This window comes from Guyanagaster necrorhizus, assembly GCF_019112545.1.
Source record: "Guyanagaster necrorhizus MCA 3950 unplaced genomic scaffold BT62scaffold_1, whole genome shotgun sequence".
In the NCBI taxonomy this organism is placed as follows: Eukaryota; Fungi; Basidiomycota; class Agaricomycetes; order Agaricales; family Physalacriaceae; genus Guyanagaster; species Guyanagaster necrorhizus.
In genome coordinates, this window is record NW_025064880.1 from 284,274 (window position 1) to 309,976 (window position 25,703).

The following is a 25,703-nucleotide window of genomic DNA, read 5'->3' on the forward strand; positions in this document are numbered from 1 at the left end:
GGGGTGACATTACTACACCTCAAATATTTCAGGGCTATGATAATGCCAATAGAGGAGGAAATCCATGAGCACATAAAAAGTGCAACTCATGACAGTCACAAGTGGGACCAATGGATAGCCCTCTCTCTTAACCATAAACAAGGAATGACAAAGGAAGGGAGACTGATCTACTATGATGGACGAATCTACATTCTCAGAGATCAGAGACTCCAAGGTAAGATCATCGCTACTTGCCATGACCATGCCATGGCTGGCCATCCCAGCATAGCCAAGACTAAAAAACTAATACTATGAGAATATTAGTGGCCTAAGATAGGCAATGACATTACTATGTACATTAAAGCATGCAAAGTCTGTCAACAGGAAAAATCATCAATGCAGGCCTGACCCACTCTCCTATATCTGAATAAAGTCTCATCTTCATCATGGACTCACATCTTGGTCAATATGATCATTGGATTACCAAACTGTAACAGATATGATGCAATTATCATTATAGTCAATCAATTTTTGAAAGTGATCATTCTGATCACTTGCTTGACCAAACTAACTTCGGAAGACTGGGCAAAAATCCTATGAGATGAGGTTTATGCAAAATACAGTATGCTGCAGATCATTATTTCAGATAGGGGATTACAATTCATCTCCAAGTTCTTGGACAACCTCTATTGACTCCTACATATCAAGTGCAACACATTAACTGCATACCACCCACAGACTGATGGACAGATAGAACATGTCAACCAGGAAGTCAAGAAGTATCTCTAACTTTTCATCAACTACTGGCAAGACAACTGGATAGAATGGCTGGCTCTTGCAGCCTTCCAACACAACAACCAAGTTCATTCAGCAACAGAGAAAACACCATTCTTTGTCAATCATAGGTGATACCCAAATGTTGCTCAAACAGAATGACACTGGATAACCACACCTGCTTCCATGGATTTCACCTCCACAATGGCAAAGATCCATGCTGAAGCAAAAGCAGTGCTGGAGAAAGCTGCCACATCCATAAAGACACAATATGACAAACACTGTTGACCAGCTCACACATACTCAATTAATAATAAGGTATAGCTGGACACCACCAACCTTCATCTACTATGACTAAAGCAAAAACTTGCTGACAAATAAACAGGCCCCTTCCAAGTTATCTCAAAGGTCAGCACAAGTGCATATAAACTCCATCTACTAGTCTCTTAAAAAATCTACAATGTCTTCAATAAGGCATTGCTATCCTCTTATATTGTGCCAGTCTTCTCTAACTAGGACAAGCTGCCACTACTGCTACCAGACCTGATTGACAATAAAGAACACTATGAAGTTGATCAGGTCCTGAACTATAAACTATGCAAAATCAGAGCAAAAGATGGAGAAATGACAACAATGGTTGATTATCTTGTCAGCTGGAAAGGCTATGGTCCTGAATCCAATCAGTGGATCAATGAGAAACTGATGAACACCAATGAGGCAATCTGCAACTATAAATTATCTCTAAATTAAGCTATCAGAATGATAGTCTTAAGGAGGGGGTAATATTATAATTTTTTTTCTTTTTTTTTATTTAAACCCCTATTTATGCTTAGTCAAGGCATCAAGAACAAGCACTTAGGACCATAGGATAGGCTTAGTCATCACAACAGGCTGACCTCACTATGATTCTCCAATGCAACTGACATCTAATGACAAATGCATAATCAGCCTTTTATGTACAGTAATGATGCTCAAGAACAATGAGCATTCAGGATAGAGAAACACACAATAAGTCCAGGTATTAATAGCAAACCATGTACTATATTTAAGAAGGCTCACTCTCACTGGTAATCTCCAGCTTTGAGCTAAAGTTTATTTATATCATTCTACTCTCAAGCCGAATCCTTGGCCTTGTGACACACTGACTGCAAATCACATCAGTGAACTCAGATGACTACCCAAAGTGTGAGATAGCTTCTGTTTATCATGTGGTTTTGCTTACATGATGCTTAGATCTAACACTAAAGATAACTCCAAGGTGGTTCACCTCAGGTTCACTATCAGAAATGGAGTAATAGTCTGAAAGAAGGCTACCCTGCAGAAAAGCTTCATTGCCAATAACAATTCTCTTCATTCTTTCTCTAAGCCCTCAAGTGAATGGTGTTATTGTCTGCCATTCAATGAATATCCTAATCCAATGAGCATGCTACCTCAAAATGCTGTTATATTACAGTATAAGCCTGACTTACTCCAAACTCTCTGCTTATTTAAGAGCATCTCTGATGACATTGATTGATTTCTGATCAACTGTGAACAATATTTCAAGGTCTATATTATCTATCTTGAGACTGACATAAACAAAGTAGTCTTTATGGCCTTTTACTTCAAGAGCAAGGCTAAATAATAGTGGACCCTCATGTTAGATCCAAGCTGCATGTGATCTTAGACACATAATAAACTGATGTTACTTTGCACTTAGAGTAGAATGTCAGAGTTCACTGATGTGAATATGGATCATAATGCAACAAGACCTTGAGATTGGCTTGAGAGTAGAATAGTATGTGAATAAACTTTAGCTCAAAGCTGGATTTCTCCAGTGAGAGCTGCTCTATTTATATACATAATGTGAGACTCCTATAAATACTACTGCTAGTTGTATTACTGTCTGTTATTATGTTTGTTATCTTTGAGTATTGTTACTATCTATAATAGTGTTATTGTGCATCATCAGGCAATACTGTTGTGTCAAGGGACAATGACTAACTAGACATTATTGTGATGACTAAGCCTAGTCCCACAGTCTTAAGTGTTGGTTTTTGGCACTCTGACTAAGCATAAATAGGGGTTAAAAGGGAAAAAGTAGAAAAATCATAATATTACCCTCTTGTTAAGACTATCATCTTGATAGTTAACTTAAGGATGATTTATATTTGTGTTAGGCTCAAGCCACACATGATCAACTTTAGCATGTGATAAACTAACATGGCTTCACATTCGAGCCTTCTATTAGAGTTCACTTTTATATATCAGTATTGACTTCCTGTGCTTCAAGGCTTTGTATGACTAGCTTGAGAGTAGAATGAGATGGAATAAACTTTAGCTTGAAGCTGAGGATTTACCAGCAAGAGTGAGCTCCTTAAATACTGTACAAGGCTTGCTAATAATACTACATACTTATTGTGCATTTCTCTGTCTTGGTGCTCATTGTTCTTGAGCATTACTACTGTACATAAAAGGTTGATTGTGCATCATCAGGCAATGTTATTGCATTGAAAGACAATGATGAACTTGGCTAGTTGTGATGACTAAGCCTTATCCCACAGTCTTTAAGTGCTCATTTTAGCACCCTGACTAAGCATAAATAGGAGTTAGTTGAAGAAATTGTAACATTACCCCCTCCTTAAGACTATCATCCTGATAGCTTAATTTAGGGATAATTTGTAGTCCTATATTGTGTTGTTGGTGCTCATAAGTTTTTTGTTTACCCACTGATTGGATTCCAGTCCATATCTCTTCCAGCTAACTAGGTAGTCAACTGTTGTCATCATCTCATCTCTCTTTGCTCTGATTTTTCATAGTTTATAGTTTAAGACCTGGTTGATTTCGTAGTGTTCTTCATCATCAATAAGGTCTGAGGGTGGAGATGGGGGTTATTTCTAGTTAGAAAATGCTGAGGCAATATAAGGAGTTAACAATGTCTCATTAAAGACATCATGAATTTTCTAAGTCAGTGGTAGTCAGAGTTTGTATGTGCTTACTCTGATCTTCAAGATTATCTGAAAGGGGCCAGTGCATTTGTCTGCTAATTTACATTTGGGACATGGCAAATGAAGGTTGGTGGTGTTCAGCCATACTTTGTCATTAATAAAATAGTTATGAGCTGGCCATCAATGTTTATCATACTGGGTTTTCATGGTTGTAGCAGCCTTGGTTTCTGTATGGATTTTTGCCATCATGATGGCAAAGTCTGTGGATGTGAGGGTGGTAGTTCAGTATCATTCTGTTTGTATGACATTTGGATGTCATCTGTGATTTATGAAGAATAGTGTTTTTCCTGTTGCTAAGTGGACTCAGTTATTGTGTTAGAAGATAGTGAGAGCTAGCCATTCCATCCAATCATCTTGTCAATAGTTAATGAATAAACAGAGATACTTTTTGACTTCTTAGTTTGTATGCTCTATTTGTCTATTAGTTTGGGGATGATAGGCAGTTGATGCATTGCACTTGATATTTAGGAGGCAATAAAGATCATCCAAGAACTTGAAGATGAACTGAGATCTCCTGTCCAAGATAACTATTTGTGGCATATCATATTTAGCATAAACCTCATCTCATAGGATTTTTGTCCACCTTTTGGAAGTCAGTTCTGTTGAACAGGTGATCAGGATGATTGCTTTTGAGAATTGATCAACTATAATAATGATGGTGTCATAATTATTGCAGTCTGGTAATCTGATGATCATGTCAACAAAAATATGGATCTATGGTGATGACAGGACCTCATTCAGATAGAGCAGCATGGCTCAGACCTGTGTCAATGATTTGCCTTACTGACAGACTTTACATGCCTTGATATATGCAGTAATATTATTTCCCATCTTGGGCCACCAGTATTCTTGTAATACCAGTTCCTTAGTTTTGGCAATGCTAGGGTGACCAGCAGTGGCATGATCATGGCAAGTGGTGATGATCTCACCACATAAACTTTGATCTCAGAGAATGTAAATTTGTCTGTCATAATAGATTAGTCCTGTCTCTCTGACCATCCCTCATTGTTAGATCTAAGTGTCATGTGGATCTAAACACATGATAAGCAGATGTCTCTTTGCACTTCAAGGGATCACCTGGGTTCACTGATTGTATCTTTGGGTCAATGTGTCACAAGGCCACAGTAATGGCTTGAGAGTAGAATGGTATAGTTATAAACTTTAGCTCGAAGCTGGAGTATCCCAGCGATGAGCAAGCTTCTTAAATACTGTTCATGCTGTGCTAATAATATGAAGTACTTATTGTAGTTTCCTCTGTCTGTTGTACTCGTTGTCCTTAAGCATCATTGTTATACATAAAAGGGCTTTTGTGTCATTGAGCATCATCATGAGTTACTCGAAAGGATGGTTGTCATTTGGGTGACTAAGCCATCTCCCACAATAAGCAATTGGTCTAGACTTTATGACTAAGCATAAATAGGGGTGTGATGTGAAAAGAAAGAATAAGTAGAAAATCATAATATTACCCCCTCCTTAAGACCATCGTCCTGATAGTTTAATTTAGGGATAATTCATATTCATGGATGGTGTTGTCAGTGCTTATGTATTTTTTATTAACCCATTGGTTAGATTCTGGGCTGTAGCCTTTCCAGCTAATGAGGTAGTCGACTGTGGTTGTCATTCCCCTCTCTTTTGCCTTGACTTTTCATAATTTGTGGTGTAGGACTTGGTCTATCTCATAGTGCTCCTCATCATTGATGAGGTCTGACAGGGGAGGAGGTGGTCATTCCTGATTTGAAAAGGCAGGTGCAATATAGGGTGTCAGCAATATTTCATTGAAAACATTGTGGACCTTCTACGACACTGGCAACTGGAGTTTGTAGGCACTCTGGCTAATTTTCAATATTATTGGAAAGGGTCCAGTATGCTTGTCAGCCAGTTTTCATTTGGGCTGTGGGAGATAGAGGTTTGTCGTGTCCAGCCAGACTTTGTCATGTCACTGGTAGTTATGCATGAAGCACCAGTGTTTATCATATTGTTTTTTCATTGCTGCTGCTGCCTTTTTTAGAGCTGACTTGGTTTCAGCGTGGATCATTGTCATTGTGGCAGCAAAGTCTGAAGAGGTGGAGGTTGTAGTATGGTGTTGTTTTGTATGTGAAACATTTGGATGGCAGCTATAGTTTACATAGAATGGCATCTTTCCCATGGCTGAATGGATATGGTTATTGTGTTAGAAGGCAGTAAGTGCTAACCATTCCACCCAGTCGTCTTGTCAGTAATTGATAAAGAGGCATAGGTATTTTTCAATTTCCTGATTTGCCTGTTCTGTCTGTCCATCTGTCTGTGAGTGATATATGGTAGAGGCATTCTGCTGAATGTTTAAGAGGTGGTAGAGGTCGTTGAGAAATTTTGAGATGAACTGTGAACCCCTGTCTGATATGATGACTTGTGGCATCCCATACTTAGCATAAACCTCATCTCATAAGATTTTTGCCCATCCCTTGGAGGACAGTTCTATTGAACATGGTATCAGTATAATTGCTTTTGAGAAGCGATCAACTATGATGATTATAGCATCATAGCTGTTACAGTTGGAGAGTCCAGTGATCATATCAACGGAGATGTGTGTCCATGGGGATGATGGGACTTTGTTTAGGTGTAGTGGTGCAGCCTGAGCCTGTGTCGATGACTTTCTCCACTGGCAGGTTTTACATGCTTTAATGTACTTGGTGATGTTATTAATCATTTTGGACTACCAATAATTCCACAGTATCAGTTCTTTGGTTTTGGTGATGCCAGGGTGTCTGGTGGTCTTGTGATCATGGTGCATGGTGATGATCTCCCTGTGCAATCCTTGATTGCATGGGATGTAGATCTGTCCATCATATTGAATCATTCCATTTTCCCTTTTTAATCCTTGTTTGTGGTTCAGTGATAGTGCAATTCACTGGTCCCACTTGTGGCTGTCTCTGGTGATGCTCTTGATCCATTCATGTATCTCTTTCTCCATGAGCATGATCATGGCATGGAAGTGTTCAGGTTGTAAGAGCATGATGCCCTTATTGTCTGTTCCTCCTTGATCATGATCAGCCCATCGACTAAGCAAATCAGCCTTTTTATTAGCAGTTTCTGCTTTATGATGCAGGGTGTACTGGTATTGACTGAGTTCAGTCACCCATCTGGCTTGTCATCAGTTCAGCTTTTGCGGCTTCTGGAAATAGTGGAGGTTTTGGTGATCAATTCAGATCTCAAAAACCTCTGTGGTCCCGATCAAGTAATGATACCACTCCTCAAGTGTGAGCATGATGGCAAATAATTTCTTGTTGTAGATTTCATAGTTTTGCTCGGTCGTGGAGAGTGCTTTTGAGAGGAAGGCAACTGGACACCACTTCCTCTTCTGTTCTTGAGAGAGTACCGCTCCTATAGCTCCCTCACTGGAGTCTGCTTCTACCTTAAATTTGCCATCTTGCATCAGGATGGCCAATACGACATCCTCTGCAAGCCGCTTTTTTAGGTCATTGAAGGCTGTCTGTTGGGAGTGGCCTCATGTCCAAGGGGCATTGCCAGTTAGTTGGGTCATTGGCCAGACGATCTTGCTGTAGTCTCAGATAAACCATCAGTAGAAATTGGTGAATCTGAGGAATGATTGAAGTTCCTTTTTCTTTTCTGGTTCCAGCCATTCCATAACCCCTGCCACCTTGATGGGGTCCATGCAGATGCTTTCCTTGCTTATTATTACTCTAAGGTATTCTGTTTCGAGTACCTCAAATTCGCACTTTTCCACTTTAAGGAACAATTTGTGTTTTCTCATGCAGGACAGGACTTGTCATATGAGTTGCTGGTGTTCCTCTTTTGCTTTTGATATGATAAGGATGTTGTCTAGGTAGACAGTGACTTTTCTGGTGGCAATGAGGTCTTTGAAGATGTCATTCATCATCCACTGGAATGTAGCAGGTAAGTTAGTCAGCCCAAAGAACATTACCATGGGCTCAAAGAGCCCTTGGTTAGTCTGAAATGCAGCTTTCCACTCATCTCTCTCCTTGATTCTGATGTTGTTGTACCCCCACCAAATGTCCAGTTTGAAATAACATTTGGTGCCCTGGAGTTTGTCTATGAGTTCTGAGATTAGAGAGAGGGGGTACCAGTTCTTGATTGTCATTTCATTGAGTTTTCGGTAATCTTGAACTGGTTGGAGTTTCCCATCCTTCTTTTTAATGAAGAAAAAGGGGGATGCCATGGACAATTTCGAAGGTTGGATCTGCCTGCTAGCTAAGTTCTCATCTAAGAACTTGTCAAGTTTCTGTTGTTTGAGGTTGCTTAGAGGGTACGTTTTGCAGTCGAGATTAGTGCTGGTATTTGGGATTAGCTCAATTGCATGGTCCCAGAGCTTTGATTCGGGTAGTTCATCAAAGCTTTCCTTTTTGAATAGGTCTCAAAAATCTTGGATCCACTCCGGCACTATTTCTTTGAACATCTTCTCAGCTTTTTATTTGTTGGCCTTAGTGGCTAAGTTGTTGGCATGATGCACTGTTTGGATGTGTATTTCTTCCTGCAGATCAACAGCGAGAATAGTTTTGCCATCTTCCATCTCTTCATCCCATTTGTTCTCTGTATCTCCATTGGGTAATTCAAATGGGAGTTTTCGGCATCGGCATCTGGCGAAGGTTATCCAACCCATCTTTCAATTGATGAGAGGGTTATGATGGATCAGCTAGTCGTGTCCAAGGAAGGCTTCCTTGGAGCCAAGGTTGGTAATGGCTAGGTCAATCCATTCTGAGTGATCTCTGATTGTTAATCTGAGTTTGACAAACTTGGTTATTAAGCTGGTCTGGTTTTTTATTCCATTGGCATTGTAAACTGAGATTGAGGCAGCAGTAGTTCATGTCGGTAACCTATGTTTTTTGATGAAGGCTCGATTTATTGAGCTACCCATGCAGCCACTGTCGATCAGGGCAGTGATGGAATAGGTGGTTCGAGATGTGAGCATCTTGATTTGTGCTTTGATGAGTAAGTCTTGCCTGGAGGTTTTAGATCATTGGATGAACTTTCAAGGCCCTTGCAGTTCATCTAACCATTCCAGTGCTTGACATCTTTCTGCCTTCTTCATTCCTTCCAATAGTTCGTCCATTACTTCCTCTGTCCGAGTTTTGTGAATCCAATTTTTTAGCATGACTTTCACCATAGCTTCGTCTTTGATGTCTCAGATGGCCCTCCAGGTCCACTCAGTTTCAAATAGTTTGAGCCAAGTGGTGGGGCTCTCTGCCCTACTTCGGCCTGTAGGTGCTTGAGCTTTTTTCTTTTGCGATTCTCTGGTGTGCAGGTTAGGCAGTTGGGGTATATTTGAATGTGCTTGTGATATAGGGGTAGCTACAGAAGTACTATTAGTCCATCCAGTGGCTACAGGAGGCACACCATTAAGTCCTTTGGCCAGTCCAATAGAATTGCTCACTGACTGGCCTCATCCTTTACTTCCTCAACTTTTGTGTCTGTTCCAAGTCCCTCTTCTTCCTTTTGCAGGTCAGCAATCTGTGCTCTGATTTCTTCTCAAGTTCACTTCCTTTTTGGGCAGTCTTTGGCCATATGGCCTTTCTGCCTGCAATTGAAGCACTTCCCTTCTTTTTTTATGTGGTCGATATCCATTAGTTTACCAGCCCCTGTGTATGTTGTTCTGGTTCCAGTCTTCTGCATGCCATATGCAGTAGAAGCCAAGGGGGTTCCTGATAGTTTCTCAGCAGTTGTCTCTGAGGCTTTACTCAGGGTTGGCAGGGTTGATTTCTTGTTGTAATCTTGTAAGGTCAATGATTCTGCTTTCTGCCTTTGCTGCTCCTTGTACATCTCGATGATCTGTTCTTTCCATGCATCATATCTGACAGGCATGAATTCTCTGACTCCAATAGCGGAGATCATCATGAGGTATGAGGAGAAAACACCTCATTTGAGGGCTTCCACCATGCGTCCATTGTTAGCTATGTTCTCCTGTATTCCTGCCAACTTGGTGAGTCATTCCAACTCATCAAAGTAATCTGTGGCCGCTTTATCACTCATTTTGTACTCCTTGATCTTCTGTTTATGCACTTCTTGCATGGCCAGATCAATGAATTTGTTGTTCAGCATTTGTTTGAAAACTGGCCAGGAGAGATATTGATAGTGGTCTCACATGGTGGACTGAAAGTTTGGGGAGATCAGAATCCACCAGGTTTTTGCTTTCTCTTCAAGATATGAGGCAGCAAACATGACTTTGTTCATGTCAATCCTCAGGTATCCAACATATACTTTGAAATATTGTTCGCAGTTGACAAGGAATTGATCGATATCATCGGATGCCCCTTTGAAGGGGCATGATTTTCATAAGAGGTCAGGGTGACATTGTAGGATGGCAGTATTGTGGGGTAGTGCTCCCATTGGATTAGGCCATTCTTCAAAGGAGAGTCAGCACCATTCTTGTGAGGCTGTTGGGAAGGAATGCAGGGAATTATTATCAGCCACAGGGCTTCTCTGAGGAAGTGTGTCTTTGCATATAATGACTCCATCCTGTATTGTGAATCCGAGTCGCACTGCTTCAGAGTCATCTTGTATTGGCTCTTTGCCTGTTCCACTCCCTGTTACCTGATCTGGCAGTGGCTGTGCTCTCAGAAGCCAGCTTCCTTTGCTGGTCCAGGGGTTCTGGAATCCTGCTTGCCATCATGCTGCTTGGTTTAGTCGGTCTCAGGTGCAGTTGAGCCAAGAAGCCATACTTCAGATTGAGGAGCTGGTCTCAGCCTAGCTTCAGATTGATGGTGCTATATATACTGCCCATTTTAGCAGGACAGATGGGGTCTATGGCATTGGTTTCGGCTGTTTCAGCTTGTTGCTGGATTGGTATGAGGGTATCAGCATGAGCAGATCTTCTGGGTGTCATCAGTTGTATTTCTTCCATGCATATTCCATCATGGCATACTGTAAAATTTCTTTTTTTTCAATGTCCTCTGCATACCGATATTCAAGTCCTAAAGATGTCGCTTGCCAGCATGCATCTTGCCATAAGTAATTTCTTCCCTGCTCGTACAGCTCCTGGTACTCCTTGTTCCTTGCTCATTCTACTTCTTCTCCCAGGGCTTCTTTATCTGTTTCTTTACCTGCTTCCCTGAGTTGTCATTTGTATGTGTATAGTCCTTCACTGTCCCCGTCGTCCTTCTTGTCTCTCTCATCCCTGCTGTTCCCTTCCTCGAGAAGAGAACTGACAAGTGGGTCATAGATGGACAGTATCATTAGTCGTAGGGTCATTGGGGATCTCTGCACTGATCTGGATGCTGGGTCCGGCATTACTAGAGCTGGCCCTTATGCTTGTTTGATGGATGAGAGGATTGTTGAGCCAGCTGTATCATGTTCCTCCACATGCTTTCATCTCCTCCAGTTCTCAGCTATAGAGACTGAAGTAATGCTGGAACTTGGGATTGAGAAACTGGTGAGTGACCCTGCTTCTCAGAAATCACTAGAGAGCCTGATCGGAGACATGGGTATTGTCTGGTACTCGGAGTCCATAGGCTTCGAGGACAGAGTCGGCATCTGAGAAAATGGTGTCAGTTCAGGTGGGGTACTGGAGGGTGGGAGGTCGATTGCTACCAGCCTGGCCTCATCTGATGGCTTCACTCTAGGTGACGATGCTGGTGGGTCCTGTCCATGAGTCAGTGTCTGAATCAGGTTCCCAAAATGGAAATTCCAAGTTGGTGTCGAGTCTGTACCAGCCTGGAGAGGCTGATCTCATCCTTTCAGCTTTCTCCCTTCTCCTCTGCTCTCTTCTCTGTCAGTCATACTCTGCAGCTTCATATCGCTCCTGGGCTTCATTTTATACATACTTGGCAAGCTCTTCTTGGGCTTGCCTGATCTCGGCCTGTCTGGCCTGGTTCTGCTGCTGCTGCTGTACTGTGTCGTTGTAGTTAAAAGAGACTGTGAGGTCCCAGTCTGGGAATACTCACTGTATGATCCCATCTCAGGCAGCTTTTCCCCTTGTGCTGGCGGTTCTGACTTTTGGCTCACTCCCAACATGGAGATGTCGATGGGGGTCTCTGGCTGTGGAGATAGCAATTTCAACATTAGCATAGTTGGGGTGTATTGTTCTCCCATGCAGGTCATTGATCTCTAGCCTGCTGATAGACTGGCTGAAGCTGGAGTTTGGCTCAGTGGGGATGTAAAGGGAATTGTGGGGGGAGTTGGGGCTTTCACAGGATCTCGAAGCCATCCGAGCAGCATCAAGAAAGTCCCAAGCATGATTTCCAATCTCTGAGAGGACTGGAGAGAGAGAATGCTTAGAGGCTGAAACTGTTGGAGCAACATTGTCAGGGACCTCTTTAGGCTTCTGAGTGACGTTCATCGTCCACAGGTTCTGGAACCCTGTGAGAGCAGGGTGGTGGTCTCTGCTGTATCGTCGAGGGGGGTACCAGGGTCCTTCTTCCTTGTGAAGGCTCTCTGGATGTGAGTCATTATCTCTGGCTTCTGATAGGGGTCACTCTTGTGGCTGGAAGGTCATTCTGACAGAGGCAGGGATGTCATGGAAAGGGAGGTCTGGGATTACATTTCATAGTATGTGTTGAATCTGCTGGAATGCCTGATAGTGCCTGACTATCCAAGCTGTTACTGATTGTCATCTGTGACAGAGAGTAATGATGGCGAGAAGGCTGAGCAGTGTTCCAATAATGAAAGCTATAAGCTCAAAGAAGTTGTGATTCAAGTCAGCGATTGTTGCTGGGGGCATTCGGTTTCTCAGCATAATTGGGCTTGAGAAAGAGAAGGTGAAAGCTTCAAGCTAATTGTTAGATCCAAGCATCACGTGGATCTAAACACATGATAAGCAGATGTCTCTTTGCACTTCAAGAGATCACCTGAGTTCACTGATTGTGTCTTTGGGTCGATATGTCACAAGGCCACAGTAATGGCTCAAGAATAGAATGGTATAGTTATAAACTTTAGCTCGAAGCTGGAGTATCCCAGCGATGAGTGAGCTCCTTAAATACTGTTCATGCTGTGCTAATAATACAAAGTACTTATTGTAGTTTCCTCTGTCTGTTGTACTCATTGTCCTCGAGCATCATTGTTATACATAAAAGGGCTTTTATATTATTGAGCATTATCATGAGTTACTTGAAAGGATGGTTGTTATTTGGGTGACTAAGCTATCTCCCACAATGAGCAATTGGTCTAGACTTTATGACTAAGCATAAATAAGGGTGTGATGTGAAAAGAAAGAATAAGTAGAAAATCATAACACTCATTCATGATTGAGAGATAGAGCCATTCATTGGTCTCATTTATGATTGTCCTGGATAGCACTCTTGATCCATTCATAGATCTCTTCCTCTATGAGCATTATCATAGCTCTAAAGTGTTCAGGCCATAATAATGTTACTCCTTTATTATTATTTCCTCCCTGATCATGATCTACCCTCTGACTGAGAAGGTCAGCTTTTTTGTTCACTACTTTCACCTTATGATGCAGCATATACTGATATTGACTGAGTTCAGTGATCCATCTGGCTTGTCAGCAGTTTAATTTCTGCAGCTGTCAGAAGTACTGAAGATTTTGATAATCTGTCCAGATCTCAAAAATCTCTATAGCTCCAATTAGGTAATGTCACCATTCCTCTAGAGTAAGCATAATTGCAAGTAGCTCCTTGTCATAGATTTCATAGTTTTGTTCAGTGGTCATCAGTGCTTTGGAAAGAAATGCAACTGGCTGCCATCTCCTCTCCTGTTCTTGTGAGAGTATGACCCTGATAGCCCTCTCACTGGAGTTAGCCTCGACTTGGAATTTCTCTTCCTCAGTGAGGATAGCAAGTACAATGTCTTTGGCTAGTCACCACTTTAGATTGTCAAAGGTGGTTTGTTGAGTGATGCTTCAGACTCAAAGAGCCTTGCCAGTTAGTTGTGTCATGGGTCAGACGATTTTGCTGTAATCTCAGATAAACTATCAGTAAAAGTTGGTGAATCCAAGAAACAACTGTAGTTCCTTTTTTTTGACTGATTCTAGCCATTCAGTTACCCCTGTTACCTTAACAGGGTCCATTCAGATGCTTCCCTCACTAATGATGACTCTGAGGTATTCAGTTTTGAGTATCTCGAACTTGCATTTCTCTGCTTTAAGGAACAGCTTGTGTTTCCTCATGAGAGCTAGTATTTGTTGGACCAGCTTTCTGTACTCCTCCTTTGTTTTTGACATGATCAAAATGTTATCAAGATAAATAGTGACCTTTCCAGTGGCAATGAGATCCTTGAATATATCATTCATCATCCATTGGAACATTGCTAGAGAGTTGGTGAGCCTAAAGAACATGACTGTGAGTTCAAATAGCCCTCAATTCATTCTGAATGCTGCCTTCCATTCATCCCCTTCTTTAATCTGGACATTGTTGTATTCTCACTAGACATCAAGCTTGGTGTAATATTTAGCATCTTATAGCTTGTCTATTAATTCTGAAATCAATGAGAGGGGGTATTGATTTTTAATTGTTATTTCATTGAGTTTTTGATAGTCCTGGATAGGTCAGAGTTTGCTGTCTTTCTTTTTAATGAAGAAGAATGGTGATGCAATAGGAGATTTAGATGGTCAGATATGCCTGCTAGTCAAGTTCTCATCTAAGAACTTGTCGAGTTCTTGCTATTCACTGTTGTCAAGTAGATATGTTTTGCAGTCCAGATTGGCATTAGCATTTGGGATCAGCTCGATCGCATGGTCCCAGAGTTTGGGCTCTGGCAGTTCATCAAAACTCTCTTTCTCAAATAGATCCTTAAAGTCACATGCCTATTCTGATACCATCTCTTTGAAGATCTTCTCTTCCTTGTGTTTATTGGCCTTTGCAGCTAAGTTATTAGCATGGTGAATGGCATGGATATGTAGTTCTTGTTGAAGATCAACAGCAAGGATGGTCTCTCCATCTTCCATCTTCTCATCCCATTGATCTTCTGGATCTTTGTTAGATAATTTGAATGGAATTTTTCAGCACTGGCATCTTACAAACATGATCCATCCAGTCTTCCAATTGATCAGAGGGTTGTGGCATATGAGCCAGTCATGACCAAGAAAAACCTCCTTGGTCCTAAGGTCTGTAATGGCCAAGTCAATTCTTTTGGAATGGTCATCAATTGTGAGTCTAAGCTCTACAAATTTGGTAATTGAACTGGCTTGATTCTTGGTTCCATCTGCATTGTAGACCAGGATGGGTGCCACCATAGCTTAGGTTGGGAGGTGGTGCTTATCAACAAAAGTGCAGTTAATAGAGCTCTCTGTACATCCACTATTGATTAGAGTGGTGATAGTGTAAGTTGATCAGAACATGAGTGTTTCAACCTGGGCTTTAGAGACTAGATCTTGTTCTGGGGTTTTGGACTGGTAAATAAATTTTTATGGCCCTTGTAATTCATCAAGTCATTCCAGTGCCTGATATCATTCAGCCTTCTTCATTCCTTCTATTATCTCATTGATCACTTTCTCAACTCAGATCCAGTGGATCCAGCCTTTTAATATGGCTTTGGCCATTGCTTTGTCCTTTGCTTCTCTGATGGCTCTCCAAGTCCACTCAGTGTCAAATGGTTTGAGCCAGGTTTTGGAGCCCTCTGCTCCTGTTCAGCCTATAGGCACTTGAGTTGACTTAGGTTGCAATTCTGGAGTATGCATGATAGGGGGTATATTCAAATGCATAGGTAAGATAGGTATAAGAGTATCTACAGAAATTCTATCAGTCCGACTAGCAGCTGTTGCTTGCACACTATGAAAGTCTTCAGCCAACCCAGTGAAATTGCTTACTGGTTGGCCCTGTCTTTTACCTCCTCCACTTTGGTTTCCTTGCTGAGTTCTTCATCTTTTTTTTGTAACTCAGTGATCTGAGCTCAGATATCCTCTCTTGTTCGCTTCTTTTTTAGGCAATCTTTTGTTATGTGCCTCTTTTGCCCACAGTTAAAGCATTTTTCTTCTTTCTTTAACCAGCCTATGTCCATCGGCTTTCCAGCTCCTGTGTATGTCATTCCTGTCCCAGTTTTCTAGCTTCCATAGGCAGGGACCATCGAGAGTCCCAATGATTTCTTGGCAGTTTGCTCCAACTTGTTCAGAGTTGGCAGGGTCAATTTCTTGGTATAATCCTGAAGAGTTGTTGACTCTGCTTTCTGTCTTTGTCACTCTTTATACATCTCAACAATTCTTTCTTTCTATTTGTCATATCTGACCAGCATCAGTGCTCTGACACTGATTGTGGAGATCATAGTGATATACGAAGAGGGGACACCTTGTTTGAGGGTCTCAACCATCCATCTATTGTTTGCTATATCATCCTGAATTCCAGCGAGCTTAGTGAGTCATTCCAGCTCATCGAAGTAATCTATGGCTGTTCTATCCTCCATCTTATATTTTCTAATCTTTTGTTTATGTACTTCTTGCACAGTTAGATCAGTGAACTTATTGTATATCATTTGCTTGAACACTGGCCATGAGGGGTATCGGTAGTGTTGTTGTGAGGTAGAGAAGAATGTAAGGGAGAGGAGCATCCACCAGGTTTTGGCTTTATCCTCCAAGTAGGAGGAGGTGAAGACTACTTTATTCATATCAATTCTGAGATATACAATATAAACCTCAAAGTATTATTCACAGTCAATAATGAACCAGTTGATGTCATCAGAAGCACTCCTGAAGAGATGGGGTTTCCATAATAGGTCAGATCAGCAATTCATTACAGCAGCATTTTCTGGTAATGGCCCTATTGAGTTAGGCCACTGATCGAATGGTGGGTGGCTCCATATGATAGGTGGCTCTGAGAAGGAGTGAAAGGAGTGATCATCAGTGATTGGGCTTTCTTTTGGTGCAGTATCTTTTTAGATGATCACTCTGTCTCATATAGTGAATCTGAGGTGGACCATCTTGAGATCATCTCATATTGGCTCCTTTCCCATTCTGTTAGTTTCTGCTTCATCAGAGAGCAGCTGTCCACCAAGAAGTTGACTCCCTTTCTCAGTCCAAGGATTCCAAAATCCTATGCCTTGTGATGCTAAAGAATTTGGATAGTATCAGATCCTGGTGAGCCAAGTTGCTGTACTTCAGATTGATGGATCCAAGGTTTCAGCCTGACTATGGATGATTGGTGCCATGTATATGGCCTGCTTTGGTGAAACAGGTAGAGAGCTTGGCATTGGCTTTAGCTGTTTCTTGGTTTGATACAGGGATATCAGCTTGAGGGGGTCCTCTGGATGCCATCAGCCATATTCTTTCCAGATGTACTTTATTGTGGCATACTGTAAAATGTCTCATTTTTCAGTGTCAACTGTGTATTTATACTTTAGTCCTAAGAGCATGGCCCACCAGTGGGCATCCCTCCATAAAAAGAGTATCCTCTGCTTGTATAATCCTTGATATTCTTTTCCTCTCTCCTGTTTCATCTCTTCTTTCAGTGCTTCTTCATCAGTGTCTTCATCAGCATATTCCATAAGTTGTTTGAGGTGGAAGGGGCCCTCACTGTCCTTCTCATTGCCCTCATCCCTGCTGTCCTCTTTCTTGAGGAGAAAACTGACAGACAGGTCATAAATGAACAGGACTGCTGGTCTGAGAGTTGCTGGAGAGCCTGTCATCGATCCTGGTACTGGGCCCAGCAGTACTTGGGTCAGATCTAGGAGCCATATGCTGAATGAGAGAATTTCAGAGCTGGCTATATCATATCCTGCCACATGTTCTTTCCTCCTCCAGTTCTCAGCTATAGAGACTGAAGTTTCATTGGAATCTAGGATCAAGAAACTGGTGGGTGACTCTACTTCCCAAGAATCAGTGGAGAGCTTGATCAGAGATGTGGGCATTGTCAGATACCCAGTGAAGAGGATCTGAGCACATGCAAGGTGAAAATAGATACAGCAGAGCATTATCCACTGTCCACACTCACACCAACATACACACAAAACTCTTAGTTCATAGAGGGATTATAATGTGATAAAAGTAGCAATCAACAAATATAATTGTCTTCTTCAATGAGATCAGAGCATGCAAACAGCAATAGTGTGCTTACAACAGTCTGAGGCCTCTCTAAGTCTCAAAGCTTTTCATTTTATCAAAACAAGAGGTGGCAACTGATGTTGCTGAGCCTCAAGACAAAGTGTATCATAGTTCAATATAATATGTTGAAACACTTCTTCAAAACTCTCAAATGGTTCCAAGCACAGCTCAGATCAACTCAAATCTCTAATGCACACAATACACAACTCAAAGCTTCATGCTCTAAGCAGAAACCAATCACAAATATGTTCACAAGTGACCAAAAGTACAGATCTCTGTTCACAAGTTTCCAAACCGATCGTAGACCCACAGGATTCAAACCTATGCAATCCAGAGACACAAACACAATAAAACCCCATCTGACAGACTAAAGGGTTTGAACCTCTGCCAACCTGTGAAAATAACACAAAAGTGCACACTAATCAAGCCAAAGGGTTTGAACCTCTGTCACCTATAGCACTGCATGTCACTAATACCTCAAAAACTCAAAATGATGCCCTTCTGACACTGCTCTCTTATTCTCAGGTTACAGCGCAATCCAAAACCTCTTATCAAACTGGGCCCAAGTCCTTTGCAAGCTTTGATGCCTTGCTTAGTTCTCACAATGCTCTTAATAATATTAATAATCAGTTTATTCTCTTGCCTGGGGTTACTAACACAAACCCAGAGCTAGAGTGCAAGGCTTTCTGTGCCCAATACACTGCAACTGTGGGGAGTTGGAAACTCTCTTCTCTCAGTCATATGATACTATATTTAAATACTCTACTAGGATACTTACTAATACAATCCTACTATGATATCCTCAAAGTGCAGGACTCTGTGCTGGATTCTGTAGGTATTATTCATGTGCATATCACAGTTACTGTGCTTATTCTCTTCTGGATGATGACTGTGCCTGCTGTTCCTTCACTAGCTGACATCAGCTAGTTGGTCTCATCAGGTCTGCTCACTTTCTTATTTCCCTGGTGACATCTCTGACAGCAGTAAACTGTTTCAGACCCCCAGAGTTGTTTCTCATGCTAGGAGCCAGCCACAATAGCTATGTTCTGCTTCTCTGTATCTAATCAGTTATTCTATCTGACTCACCAAAAGTGCCATTTCTTGGTATGAGCAGAGTCTCTTGCTGTGTTATGCATGCTAAGGCACCATATGTATGTGCACAAGGCTCAGGGCAGTACCTGCACTATTCATTCCTGGAGTAATATTCCTCTACTTGTTAGCTTATTGTCATCTATCTATTCCTCTGTTCAATACCCATTACTCAGATACCTTTCTTTAGGTCTCAGTTCTCTGTTCTAAGGCATGTCCCATCAGGGCATCAATGGCTGTATATCTTTGATCAATGTGATCAGACTTGCTGATTATATTTCAATCATAGTCTTTTTATTTTTAGCATGTCCTCTTATAATAGTATTGGCATATTTAGGGCCAAGTGCTGGGACCTCACATGCAGCCTAACCCCTCTGGTATTAGTCTGTTACTAAGCCATGCACTCTGCTTATTGTTACTTCAGTTTATCATTATGATAGCTAGGTTTCTGTGTGCTCTAGTCCTATTTTCTGTTACATGCTTACTGGACTGGAATGTGGTCTATGTATTCACAATTTTCACAATTTTGCATGCCTGAACATGGAGAAAGCATGTCACCAGAGCCTGTAGGCTCTAAGGACAGAGTCAACATTAGAGGAAATGGTATCGGTTCTGGCAGGATACTGAAGGGAGAGAGGGTGGTTGTTTCTGGTGGCCTGATCTTATTAGATGGCCTCCTCCCTATTGATGATGCTTCTGATTGATCCTGCCCAGAGGTCTGTTTCTGAGTCAGGCTCTCTGAAGGGGGAGCCTGAAGTGTCGGTTTAGAGGCCATAATAGCTGGAGAAAGCTGACCCCAGTCTGACAGTCTTTTCTCATTGTTTTTATCATTGTCTTTGATGGTCATATCTGGCTTCTTCATACTCTTGCTGAGCTTCTGCTTGAGTATATTCTGTGAGCTCTTCTTGGGCTTGCTCAACCTCTGCTTGCTGGGTTTGATTCTACTGCTGCTGCTATATTATATCATTATAGTTAAAGGGAACCATGAGATTCCAGTCTGGGAAAACTCATCGTATAATCCTGTCCTGGGCAATCCTTCCCCTTGTGCTAGCTGTCCCTTTTTCTGGCTGATTTCTGATGTGAAAGTGATTATGGGAGTTCTCTGCTACAGCAATAGTGAGCTCCACATTTGCAAAATCCTGATAAATACTTCTTCTGTGGGAGTTGTCAAGCTTCAACCTGCTGATAGATGGGTTTGACTTAGAGGCAGTGTAGAGAGAATGATGGAGGGAGTTGAGGGTTGTCTGGGGTCTCAAAGCTATCTGAGTGGCATCAAAGGAATTTCAAGCACAGTTTCCAATTCTTGGAATGTTGAGGGAGGTAGAACAGCTGGGGAAGTCCAAAGGAATGTCACTAGAGATCTCCTTGGGCTCCTGAGTGATGTTCATTGTCCAAGGGTTCCTGAATCCTGTGAAAGCAGGGTTGCAGTCTCTGCTGGATCATCGAGGAAAGTATCAGAGTCTTTCTTCTTCTTGAAGGCTCCTCAAATGCATGTTGCTATGCCTGGCTTCTAATAGGGATTGCTCTTGCAGCTGGAAGGATGTTCTGGCAGAGGCAGGGATGTCATAGAAAGGTAAATCTGGAATTATATTTTGGAGGATGGTATAGATTTGTTGAAATGCTTGATAGTGCCTGACTATTCAAGCAGTTACTGATTATCATCCATGGTAAAGAGTGATAATGGCTAGAAGTCCTAGTGGCATTCCAATGATAGAAGCTATCAATTCAAAGAAATCATGATTAAGATCAGCAGTGGTGGCTGGTGGCATTCGGTTTCTTAGCACAATTGGGCTTGAGAAAGAGAAGGCAAAGCTTCAAGCTAATTATTAGGCTTAAGCTGCATATGATCAACTTTAGCATGTGATAAACTAACATGGCTTCGCATTTGAGCCTTCTATTAGAGTTCACTTTTATGTATCAGTGTTGACTTTCTATGCTTCAAGGCTTTGTGTGACTAGCTCAAGAGTAGAATGAGATGGAATAAACTTTAGCTTGAAGCTGGAAATTTATCAGTGAGAGCAAGCTCCTTAAATACTGTACAAGGCTTGCTAATAATACTACATACTTATTGTGTGTTTCTCTGTTTTGGTGCCTATTGTCTTTGAGTATTACTACTGTACATAAAAGATTGATTATATGTCATCAGGCAATATTGTTGCATCAAAAGACAATGATGGACTTAGCTAGTTGTGATGACTAAGCCTTATCCCACAGTCTTTAAGTGCTTATTCTAACATCCTGACTAAGCATAAATAAGAGTTAGTTGAAGAAATCATAACAATTTGTGGATGGTATCATCAGCATCCATCCACTTCTCATTTGTCCACTGATTAGATTCTAGACCATACCCTTTCCAGCTAACCAAATGATCAACTGTCATCATCATTCTGCTCCCTTTTGCTTTGATCTTCTATAGTTTGTGATTAAGAATTTGCTCAATTTTATAGTGTTCCTCATCATCAATGAGATCTGGAGGTGATAGTAGTAGTTGGTGTTGGTTTAGGAATGCTGGGGCAACATATGAGGTTAATAGTGTCTTGTTAAATACACTATAAATTTTTCAGTGTGATGGCAAGCATAGTTTATAAGCTGATATGCTGATCATAGCCAGGATAGTGAAAGACCCAGTTTGTTTGTTTGATAGTTTTTTTTTCAGGCAGAGAAGATGTAGATTAGTTATATCAAGCTAGACCTTATTGTTAATGTGATATTTGTATGCTGGTCTACAATACTTGTCATAGTGTAGTTTTATCATGGTGGCTGCTTTCTTGAGGGCAACATGTATTTCATTATAAATTTGTGCTATTGTAGTACTAAAGTCAGAGGATGCCAGGATCAAGATATAACTGTGGGTTGTTTGAGTGATAGTAGGGTGTCAGCCATAGTTGACAAAGAATGGTGTTTTTTCTGTAGCTGAGTGTATTCTGTTATTGTGTTAGAAAGCTACAAGAGTGAGCCATTTGATCTAGTCATCTTGTCAATAGTTAATAAAGAGGTATAGATACTTTTCTACCTCCTGATTCACCCTCTCTATTTGACTATCTGTTTGCAGGTGATAGGCCATTAAAGTGTTTCTTTTTATATTAAGAAGTTTATACAGGTCATCAAGGAATTTTAAAACAAATTACAGTTCTCAGTCAGAAATGACAACTTGTAGCATTCTGTATTTAGTATAGATTTCATTGCATAAGATTCTTGCCCACCCTTCTGATGTCAATTTGGTGAAGCACATGATTAGAATGATCACTTTGAAGAAGTGATTAATGATGATAAGGATAACATCAAAGCTATTACTTTCAGGGAGACCCATGATCATGTTGACTGATATGTGGATCCAGGGTGATCCTAGAACTTTATTCAGATGTAGTGGAGCAGCTTGGACCTGGGTTATAGACTTCTCTCACTAGCATATTTCACACTCTTTGACATACTTCTCAATATCTTGTCCTATTTTTGGCCACCAGTATTCTCTCAATACTAGTTCTTTGATCTTGGCAATCTCTGGGTGTTCTGCCATGGGGTGATCATGATATATCACAATAATTTCACCCCTTAGCTGTTGATCTCTCAGGATATAGATCTGTCCATCATAGTAGATCATCTCATTCTTCTTTGTCATCCCTCACTTGTGATTCAGAGACAGGACTACCCACTGATCCTATTTAGAAGAATTTCTGGTGACACTTTTGATCCACTCATGGACCTCCTACTCAGTCAGCATCATCATTGTCTGGAAGTGTTTCAGTTTCAATAGTATGATTTCCTCATTGTCTCATCCTCTCTGGTCATGATTGACCCTCTGACTGAGTAGATTAGTCTTTTTGTTGGCAGTCCTCACTTTGTGATATAAGGTATAAAGATATTGGCTCAACTCTGTTACCCAGCAGGCTTAATGTTGATTCAACTTCTGTGGTTGTTGGAAATACCAGAGGTTCTAGTGGTCTGTCCAGATCTTAGAAGTTTTAGTGGTGCCAATGAGATAATGTCATCACTCCTCCAGGGTGAGCATTATGGCAAGCAGTTCTTTGTTGTAAATTTTATAGTTTCATTCAGTTACTGTTAAAGCCTTGGAGAGAAAGGCAACTGGCCTTCACCTCCTGTCCTGTTTCTGAGATAGAATGGCATCTATAGTGCCTTCACTTGAATCCACCTCTACTCAGAATCTGCCATTCTGATCCAGGATGGCTAGCATCACATCCTCTGTCAGTCACTGTTTTAGATCATCAAAGGCTGTCTGTTAGGGCAATCCTCATGTCCAAGGAGCATTGCTAGTCAACTGTGTCATTGGTCAGATGATCTTGCTGTAGTCTTGGATAAACTGGTGATAGAAATTTATAAATTCTAAGAAGAACTGGAGTTTTTTCTTCATTGGCTCTAGCCACTCAATTACTTCCACCACCTTAATGAGATCTATGTGGATACTTCCCTCACTAATGATTACCCCCAGATACTCTGTCTCTAACACCTTGAATTCATATTTTTTAGCTTTTAGGAAAAGCTTATGCTTCCTCATTAACACTAATACTTGCCATACTAGCTCCCTGTGTTCTTCCTTCATTTTAGATATAATGAGGATATCATCAAGATAAATGGTGACCTTCCCAGTAGTGATGAGATCCTTGAAGATGTCATTCATCATCCATTGGAAGGTAGCAGATGAATTGGTTAGTCTGAAAAACATAACTATTGGCTCAAATAGTCTCTAGTTAGTTCAGAAGGCAGCTTTCCATTCATTACCTTCTTTGATCTGAACATTATTGTATTCCCATTGAATATCTGGCTTGATGTAATATCTGGCTCTCTGAAGTTTGTTCATCAACTCTGAAATTAAGAAGAGTGGATATTGATTCTTGATTGTCATCTCATTGAGTTTTTGATAGTCCTGTACTGGTCAGAGTTTGCCATCCTTCTTTTTGACAAAGAAGAATAGTGAAGCTATTGGAGATTTGAAAGGTCAGATCCTTCTGCTGGATATATTTTTATCCAGGAACTTGTTGAGTTCCTGCTGTTCATTGTTTTCTAGAGAGTATGTTTTGTAGTTGAGGTTAGCATTGGTATTGGGGATTAATTTGATAGCATGATCCCAGAGTTTGGGTTCCAGGAGTTCATCAAAACTTTCCTTCTCAAACAGATCTTTGTAGTCCTGGGCCCATTCAGATACTATTTCCTTGAATGTTTTTTCTGCCCTTCCTGCAGTGGCTTTTGCAGCCAAGTCATTTGCATAGTGCATAGTCCACATATGCAGGGCCTGTTGGATGTTGACAGCAAGGATGGTTTTACCATCTTCCATCTTTTTGTCTCATCTGTCTTCAGAATCCTTATCTGATAACTCAAATAGAAGCTTCTGACATTTACATCATGCAAAGGTGATCTTCTCAGTTTTTCAGTTAATCAGGAGATTGTGTCAGATCAACCAATCATGGCCAAGGAACACTTCTTTCATTTCAAGGTCTGTCATAGCTAAGTCAGTCTGCTCAGAGTGGTCTCTGATAGTGAGTCGCAACTCAACAAACTCTATTATTGAGCCAGCTTGATTTTTAATTCCATCTGCATTATAGACTGATATAGGAGCTGCGATAGCTCAGGTGGAAAGTTGATGCTTGTTGACAAAAGCACAATTAATGGAGCTGCCAGTGCAGCTGCTGTTGATTAAGATAGTCACTGCATGGGTGGCCCAGTTGATGAGTGTTTTGATTTAAGCTTTGACCATTAGATCACATTCTGGGATTTTGGTCTATTAGACATATGGCTGCAGATCTTATAGTTCATCAAGCCATTCTAATGCTCAGCATCATTCTGCTTTCTTCATTCCTCTCACTATCTCATCATAGACTTTTTCTACTCAGATTTTGTGTATCCAGTTTTTGAGTATAGCCTTAGTGGCTTCTTCTGTTGGTGCTTCTCTGATAGCTCACCAGGTCTATTTGGTGTCAAATAGTTTGAGCTATATCTTGGGGGTCTCTTCCCCTGTTTGGCCTGTAAGTGGTTGAGTTTGAGATTCTAGCAATTCATTGGCAGAGTGGATAGCAGAAGTGGGTATATTCAGATGCATGCATAATTTAGGCATATGTGTACCTACAGAGGAGCTATTAGTCCATCCTGTAGTTGCTACTAATACTCTGTTGTCCTTGGCTGATTCAGTGGAATCACTCACTGATCAGCCTCCTCTTTTACCTCCTTTATCTTTGTTTCTGTTCCTAATTCTTCAGCTTCCTTCTGTAATTTGGTGATCTGGGCTCTGATATCTTTGTGAGTCTGCTTCTTCTTCAGGCAATCTTTTGTCATATGGCTCTTCTACCTACAATTGAAACACTTTCCTTCCTTCTTTATTTGATTGATATCTATTGGCTTACTGGCTCCAGTGTATGTAGTTCTGGTTCTAGTCTTCTGTGCAGTATAAGAGAGTGTGGTGGAGATGCTGGATGTTATAATTTTTTCAACTTTTACTTTTTCTTTTCAATTAACTCTTATTTATGCTTAGCTAGAGCACTAAAGAATAAGCACTTAAGACTGTGAGATTGGGCTTAGTCATCACAACAAGCCCAGTTGGTCATTATCTTCCAATGCAACAGCATTGCCTGATGATGCATAATGAACCTTTCATATATGATAGTGATGCCCAAGGACAATGGGTATAAAAGACTCAGCAACATATAATAGGCAATAGTATATTTATCTACAATATATACAGTATATAAGACAGCTCACTCTCACTGGTATTCTCTGGCTTTGAGCTAAAAGTTTATTTATATCATCATTCTCTTGAGCTAACTCTTTAAAGTCTTGATGCATACAATGAATATTCACAATAGTAAACTCTGTTAGACGTAGAAATAGTATGATACGCATACGTTCGCTTACCTATTTGATATTCCTTCCTTTTTCGGCATGTCACACCGTTCTGCACATCTCAGCTTTCAACCATAACGCTGAGA

General features: G+C 41.0%; 1 protein-coding gene across 1 annotated transcript; it reads right to left on the reverse strand.

Moving 5' to 3' along the window:
• Nucleotides 1–16,943: 16,943 nt before the first annotated feature.
• BT62DRAFT_998518 (uncharacterized protein) lies at nt 16,944–17,264 on the reverse strand (the record flags this gene model as incomplete). Its single annotated transcript, XM_043190731.1, has 1 exon — nt 16,944–17,264. One exon carries the CDS (start codon nt 17,262–17,264, stop codon nt 16,944–16,946), a length of 321 nt encoding a protein of 106 aa, XP_043045981.1.
• Nucleotides 17,265–25,703: the final 8,439 nt, after the last annotated feature.